The following is a 7,856-nucleotide window of genomic DNA, read 5'->3' as shown; positions in this document are numbered from 1 at the left end:
GCTACACAACACGACCTACCACCTCTTCCCCCTGGCGAAGCACATGTTCCCGCTTGTGACCTCCTACCCCCCATCAAGCCTCGCCTTCCTCGGGCTCCCCCTCCGTGTCGCGCCGTTTCCGCTCGCCGAGGTCCAAGCTCGCGCCGCCCTCCAAGTCTTCGCGGATCCAAGCACCCTCGACATCGCGCACGAGACCGAGGTGGTGCGCGCAAGGCACGCGACGTTCCTCGCCGAACACCGCGGCGACGTGCGCGCCGCGGCGGACGCGTGGTTCCGCTTCGGGTTTGAGGAGATGTTCGACTACCGCGACGAGCTGTACGAGTTCGTCGGGGACCCGTACCGCATCCCCCAGGCGGAGCGCCGGCTGTTCGAGGAGAAGGACTTCCTGCGCGAGCAGTGGCGGGCGATCGAGCGCGATGGGGAGGCGGAGGAGTGGTTGCGTGGTGTCGGTGCAGGCGAGGACCCTGTGCAGGAGTGGGAGGATCATATGTGGAAAGTTTACAAACGCACCGTGCCTTCGAGCGAATGAGTGCATAGATGATGTGTCTTCAGTAGAACTTGTATCTCATGCATCACTCTGTGAGCGGCCAAGCTTGTGGCCCATCGCGTTGCGTGCGAGCGATGTGTCTTTCAATGCCTTGAAATCACAGACGGAGCACCGAGTACTGGCCACCACGTGATCGCGGCACACGACGCGTTACGCGCGGCGGCACGTTTGTGCTTTGCTTTTCATCTCCATGCTCCTCAGTCCCAGTGAGGGTCCCTCCCGTCTACAAACGTCTAGATACGTCCCCACGCCACTCACATATCTAGACGTATATAGACGTCCAGCACGGTCGGAGGACGTATTTTGAATCCGTCTAGAAACGTCTGCTCAGATGTAGACGTATTAAATCCGTCTGTATCCGTCTGTATATGTTCGAATACGTCTAATTACGCGCTTGGTACTGGACACGGGAAGCTGCCCACGGTCATCGGCCCGTTCCACCCGCCCTCGCCCCGCCCATCGTCGCGCGCCGTGCCAGTCGTTCGCCCACACCCGCCCTTACCCACTGCGTATGCAGTCTTCCCTAGCGAGATGCGCCCCGCACGTTTATACCTGGCTGTCGTCCCAGTGGGTGTGAGATTGATCAGCGAGAACAACGAGGCAACGCACCGAGGACACATCTGCGACGCCCCGTAACGTCCTTGCTCCCGCTACTCCGACCGCCGCTCCGGCTGCAGAACGATTTGATTGCAGAGTGCGGAGTCTCGCCATCTCTAGAACAGATACTATGTCAATAGGTCGTGACACGGATGAGTCCAGCACTTACCGTCCGTTGTGGGTGCTTCACTAACTTGTAAAATGCGTCAAATTCTTCGTGAATCCCGTGATGCGTCTTGTACCACAGGACCGCACATTGGTCCCTAGGACTAGAATGGAAGGTGAACACAGATGCCAAAAAGGAAACGGACTCTACCTGAGCTTGGCCCTGTCTGCAGGCACCGGCGGCCACACAAACTTCGAGGAACCGGAGGTTTTCTTGGTGCTTGCAGAGACGTTCTTCGTGGAGGACCCCGCACTGTGGACGCACCTGAGGATGCTCTTGGGGTCGATGATGAAGAGCCCGCGGAGGGCGATGCCCTCGTCCTCGATGAGGGTGCCGTAGTTGTGTGAGATGGACATGTTGCGGTCTGCGGTGGTGAGCAGGAGCTTGAGGCCTTGAAGTCCGGGCCGAGACCGACCTGCTTGTGCAGGGACGTCGCCCAGGCAAAGTGCGAGCACTGCGAGTCAGTCGAGACACTGTGGGGCTAGCATGAGCGGCTGCGGACCTGGACTCGGTGGAAGGGGAGGGGGACGGAGTGGGAGGTGAGAAGGACGGACCGAGGAGGTGTTGATGGTACGGGGGAGAGGACGACCTCTTGAAGAAGCCGTCGACGACGGCACTCGCCTTGAACGCGGGCACGGGCTTCTGCACAGTGGCGACTATCGTTGTGTGTGGTTCGCAGGAGAGGGAACTATGCACCGTGGATGGCAGGAAGGTGTGAGCGATGGCATCCGTCATGAATAGTGGGTATATGCGCACCTTCGACCACCCAGCTGCTCATTCTAAGACGACCAGGGTGGGTACTATGCACTCTCTTGCATGCCTCCAAGACTAAATCCACGTCGCACATGTCAACAAAGAAGGGCGTACACAGCTGTGTTCTTAGATTGCTGAGGATGAAATAGACGAATGGGAGAGGGAGAGGTGGAGGTGGTGGGCAAGCCGCGCGTCGCGCCAGGCGCCAGAAAGTCACGACGTCATCGGAGGCTCGGACCATTCCGTGGTTCACGTGATGAGAGCAAAACTCAAGAGAAACAGCTGCAGAGCCAGTGGCAGAAGGAAAATTTGTGTAGCGAGACACATAGCGAGCTCTGCTCTGTGTTTGCGTGGACACGCGCTGAAGCGCTGACAGGAGATACTGCTCAGCATATTCTAACGTCATCTCCGGCGCCTGAGGGGAGCTTATCATTTGGAGACGTCCCACGACGTTTTTCATCATATCTAGACGTCTCTAGACGGGAGCGGTCCTCACTGGGCCTCAGTCCCCACCTCTTGAACCCGCGCAGGCCATTTCTTATGCCACTTTCACTCTTACCATTCCGCTCTGCATGTTTCTGTGAGAGTATTATGGCCCGGAAAGCAGCAAGGTGCGACCTGTTGATCTCAGCTCTGCGGGTGCGCTCTACATGAACTATCACGTTACGTCCAGATGAATCCACACAACAATAACCGTCTCCTCTTCCTCTCGACATCATCCGCAGAAATCCTCGCCCACCGTTCCCATTGCTCTCGGTGAATCGAGGCACGGCACGCCCTCGGCTACTGGCGCGGTACCCCAAGTCCTACTGCGTTTTACGACCCATTCCGCCAACTCAAGCTTTCGCTCACCGCACTGCTCGAGGAAATCAAAAACGACATACATGTGCGCTTCGACCGCATGGAGAATGCATTCGAAGCTCTGGAAGAGCGCGGAGAGCGGATCTGACGAAGACCTCGGGGAAGCCGGCCGCGGCGAGAGATTTGGAAGGTATCAACGCTTGTGCGTCCGATAGTGGATGCTGGAGCGGAAGCGAACTCCGAGCCATTTCGAGGCGAGTGCTCACCCACACTGGAGGACATGCACTCCGTGACACGATTGGAACTCTACAGTGTCAATCATGGATGTCCCCGCTTCTGTGTACACTGTGCAAAGTCCCCACACCGCGAGGTGGACTCCCAATGACATATACATGGCAGTGAGTATATGCTTCATCGTTTTTGCGAGCCTCGCTTCATGATATGCGCATAGATCTGTTCCTCGAGTCAGCCCACGATCGAAGCTGCCTTCGGTGGCGACTCAAGGTTGGATTCTGTCATCGACGAGTAGGAAAGAAAATTTTACCTGAACAGCGGGAGTTCATCCCAAATCTTGAGCACGGTCGCAAGTCATCCGACACATACACCACAAGTCCATGATGTTTATCTACAACGCAGACCAACTGTCCCTCAGTACCAGTCCACTCGTCCACACCATCGTTGCCAGGCATCACATCTCACATTGCACCCTCAAACGCGAAGGTTTCCTGCACTCCGACGCGCTCCCCAGAACGCTCATCACAAAAGCCTTTCGGGTGTGTCTCTCCCGCTTCGTCCTCAAGCCTTGCGAGCTTCTTCACCACAGATACGATTGGTGCGACTGGCTCTCGCCCCAGCTCTACCCCATCCCCGCGCTACTCTCAGTCTCGCCGATGCCATCTCTTTCCTCCCCTCCGACGAGGTGATCGAGATACTTGACCAGTCGCCGCAAGTCTCTCCTCGAACAATAGGAAGTCTCTTAAGAAAGGCCCCATGAACCCCTCACCGCCTTTTGTTCAAAGCACTGCAAAGCGCTGCAAGACGGCAGGCGTTAAGAAGATCGATGCCTCTGGTGCAAGCGTGAAATGATCCTTCACGAGACCGCTGCCGCAGGATACACGATCGCTAGGCTACTGGCATCGTCACCCGCATTCAATTCGTACATGCGTTCTATCCAGGTTGTACGGATGCTAACCTTGTACCTTTCGTCATACTACGATAATTCGCCACTCACTGCTTGTCGAGTATAAATCCTAAACGATCACCCATTGCGGCTCCTCCACCATTTACGTACGCATATAGCCGATGGGGTTTGAAACGCCACCCACTATAGCCGCTGTCCAGACTCGGATATTCTGTCCCTCTTGACCTCGAACGCTCACCATCCTTCTCCCTCCACGGGCCAACAGAGCGGTGTCGGTGATACTGGGATGACAGAGGCTGTTGAACGGGAGGGAAAACGCAAGATAGTCAGAGACGCGTTCTACTACGACACCGTAGTTTTCCAGGTAAGGGTCGCGATCGTATGCTCGCGCGAAGCTACATCAATACTCATTGTGTCGTATCAGGTGAAGAACACGCTGTTCAAACTCTCTCGGCAGAAGATCGCAAACGAGTCGGAGACGTTCCGAGAACTCCTCTCCCAGTCCGCACAAGGGGGCTCGGACGAGGAGCCCATCAAGCTCAAGCGCGTCACCGTTGCCGACTTCCGCTCGTTTCTGGCCGTGTTGTTTCCTGCGTGAGTTCATCTTTATGGTGCAACCGCCTGGGGCCCCTTTACCAACCGAAGAGGGCTCGGAACAGGGAATGCAACCGACCCATCAGCAAGTCGACGGAGGAGTGGAAGTCTGTATTCGACCTCGCGTCCAGGTGGCGGTTTCCGTCCATTCGAGCGATCGCCGCCCGGGAGCTCGAGCCCAAGATCGAGGGGCAGAACGCGATCGCGTGGGTGCTCCTCGTGCGGCAGTGCAACGTCCGCTCCTGGCTCGTCTATGCCCTCACTGGGCTCGTCAAGAGGGAGCAGCCGCTCGACGCGAAGGACATTGCGCCGCTCAGAGTCTCGACGTTCATGGCGTTGATGGGGTTGCGCGGAGAGTACTTTAAGCTCTCGGTCGAGGCGAAGAGTCGGTCGAGGAACCGTTCGGAGCTGGACGAGGCGCTGAAGGACGCGAGCGCGAGGATCCAGGGGAGCGTTCGTCGGCGGTTTTCGGACGAGCTGGGAAAGCTTGATGAAGCCTCTGCGGCAGGAGAGTTTGGACTTCTTGACGACGGGTTGACGAAGAGGCGGAAGCGGAAGGCGGAAGCGGCCCCGGAGGTGGGGTCGAAATCGATAAAACTGGAGGAAGAGGTACTTTTGGTCGAGATGTGAACATGAATGCGCTATTCAGTGCTCATAGTGCCCATTCAACGATTGACAATCCAGCTTCGGAAGAACGCAATGGCGGACTTACGTAACATTGCCTGCCGACTCCCTGGGCGCTACTCGCCAGCTGTGCATCCGCCGTCCCGCCCTTGACCAGCCTTGACCTCGAAAACTCACCATGGGAAAAGCTAAGCGCGCTAAGCTAAGGGCCCGCGAGGCAGAGGCTGCTAAGCCGCACGAAGAACTCGGACGAGTCGTCAAAGACAATACTTTCTACTACAAAATGGTGGTGTTCCAGGCGAGTGCGCGCCGCAAGTTCGTCTGCTGTGTCAACACCGGCCATGTTTATACTGACGGGAGCGTGCAGGTGGAGAACACCCTCTTCAACCTCCCGCGGGACAAGTTCACCAGTGACTCCAGGGTGTTCCGGAGCCACCTCTCACAGCCCGCGTTCAGCTGGACCTCCGACGACGACCCCATCCTGCTCAAGAACGTCACCGTCGCCCAGTTCCGCCCGTTCCTGCAGGTCCTCTTTCAAGGGTACTCCTTTTTCGAAAGAGAGCCGTCTTTTTTGGCCCTGATGACCAAGTGCTAGGAACAAGAACCACCCCAACCGACACGGCCTCAACTTAGCGCGGGAAGAGTGGAGGTCCGTCTTCGACCTCGCCGCCAAATGGCGCTTCGCTGCCATCAAAAGCCGCGCAGCCGAGGAAATGAAACCCACGCTCAACTCGTGCAGTCCCGACGATTTCGTGGCATGGGTGCTCCTCGCTCGAACACACAACGTCGGCTCGTGGCTGGTTCAAGCGCTGACGGCGCTGGTCGTCAAGAGGGAAGAACCGCTCGACACGAAGGATGTCGGGCCGCTCGGGATCCCAACGGTCATGGAGCTCACAAAGCTCCGGGAGCAGGACTTGAAGTTGTCTGCGGGGGCGAGGCGGCGTCGATCGGAAGCGGCTGTGGAAGAGTCGTTGACCTTGGCTGGTGAAACGATCGAGAAGAGCGTCCGTGAGTTGTTCGCGCTCGAGATTGAGGGACTACGTAAAGCCACTTCTTCGGGAGAATTTGGACCTATTGATGAAGGATTTATGACAAGGCGGCCGCGGAAGAGGGATTCGGAGGCGGCTCAGCTGCCAGAGGCGGGGTCCCAGGCAAAGTCGTTGAAATGCGAGCCGGATATAGAATTAGACTAAATTGAAATGGACATGCGATGACATAACCTTTCAGACACAAACTCAGTTGACTCTTGCAAGCAAGAAGAGGCAAGAAGTCAACAAGAAGTTGCTTGAAGCTGCCGTTGATGCTCGGCCCGGAGGACGGCGCTGGCGGGCCGGGTCCACATACATCGGATGGTTGGTGCCAATTCGCACAGGACCCCGAAAACCCGCCAAACGCCCATAGGCGGAGGTGCGCCGAATCCGGGCCCTCCGGGCCCGGAAGCTTAGGTCCCTCCAGCGCCGAAAACGGCCCCATTCCCGAAGCCTTGTGTGCCAGTTGCGCCGAATCTGAGGCCTTGAGGCCCGAGGGGTCCTGTGGTCGGCCCACAGCGAACTTCATGAACCCAGAAAGCGGAGCCGTTCACGGCTGTTCCGTTGCAAATCATCTGTCTCACCTTGATATGGGCAGTGACGCACCGATACCATATGAGTTTCTGCTTCAGCATGGGTTGACGATGGTCCACGTCATTGCATCGCTGCTCAACGCATTCTATTCCTCGCATGGTGGAGTGGACATTCTCACAGCGGCGAGTGGACTGCTGAAGCGGGCGTCTAGCACTCCAGGTACTGTACCATTTCGAATTGATCGAACCCCCGTTTGGAGCATGACGGAAAGTTTGGTCGGGTGGATTCGAACTTTGACCGGGCCGTCCGTGACGGCCCGGAAATTTCGAACCCATCATCGACTTTTGGGCACTTCTACGCCCAAACCGAGCGGGCGCTGACAAGCGCCCGCGAGACGCTTTCGAACTTCGGCCTTGTGAGCCGTGACTACCCCCAAAATTTCGAACTTTTGGTCCCTCTTGTGACGCGTGACGTTCGATTAATACGAAATGGTACAGTACTGCTCCTTGTCCTGCCACGAAGAAGAGGAAGATTAAACTTCAACAAATAGTATCTACACGCGTTGCACATGCTCTAGAGATGTATAAAGGCATTTCAGAACTTCTGACGCGATTTTGACGATTTTCTAACCAAAATTAGCGGATTTTTTGAGGTCATATCCGAGGAGGGCCGAATTTGAGGCCCCCGGGTGGAGGCTACATCCAAACCGCCGAATCGGAGGCCCCCGGGCCCCGGGGGACCGCCGAATTCGACACCCCCAGGGATATGGGGGTTTGGCGGGTTTTCGGGGGTCCTATTCGCACGTTCCCGCCTCAGGCTCAGCGCTCAACTTCGTCAACGCTCACCATGCCGCGTGTCGAGCAAAAGACCGACACTCCTACGCAGTCCCGCAAGAGCGCTAAACGCAAAGAGCAGCCGGTCAGAGACCCGACGTTCTACTTCGAGCATGTCACGTTTCAGGCACGTAGTCGCCGACGCGTCTCAAGCTTCCATCGTTGACGATTCTGGCTCGAAAACCTACAGGTGGAGAACACTCTATTCCTTGTCCCCCGGCGTCCATTCATCACGGAG

The 7,856-nt window shown here is 57.1% G+C and overlaps 1 protein-coding gene across 1 annotated transcript; it reads right to left on the bottom strand.

Moving 5' to 3' along the window:
* Positions 1 to 1,456: 1,456 nt before the first annotated feature.
* Positions 1,457 to 2,088, bottom strand: BXZ73DRAFT_110227 (uncharacterized protein; the record flags this gene model as incomplete). The annotated part of the gene is made up of 3 exons (XM_048017336.1): positions 1,457 to 1,764; positions 1,865 to 1,966; positions 2,067 to 2,088. 3 exons carry the CDS (start codon positions 2,086 to 2,088, stop codon positions 1,457 to 1,459), a joined length of 432 nt encoding a protein of 143 aa, XP_047870652.1.
* Between the last annotated feature and the right edge of the window lie 5,768 nt (positions 2,089 to 7,856).

Source organism: Epithele typhae, assembly GCF_022376455.1.
Source record: "Epithele typhae strain CBS 203.58 chromosome Unknown BXZ73scaffold_338, whole genome shotgun sequence".
NCBI classification, from domain to species: Eukaryota; Fungi; Basidiomycota; class Agaricomycetes; order Polyporales; family Epitheliaceae; genus Epithele; species Epithele typhae.
The sequence above is the reverse complement of the archived record's forward strand: the minus strand, read 5'-3'. Positions and strand labels throughout refer to the sequence as shown.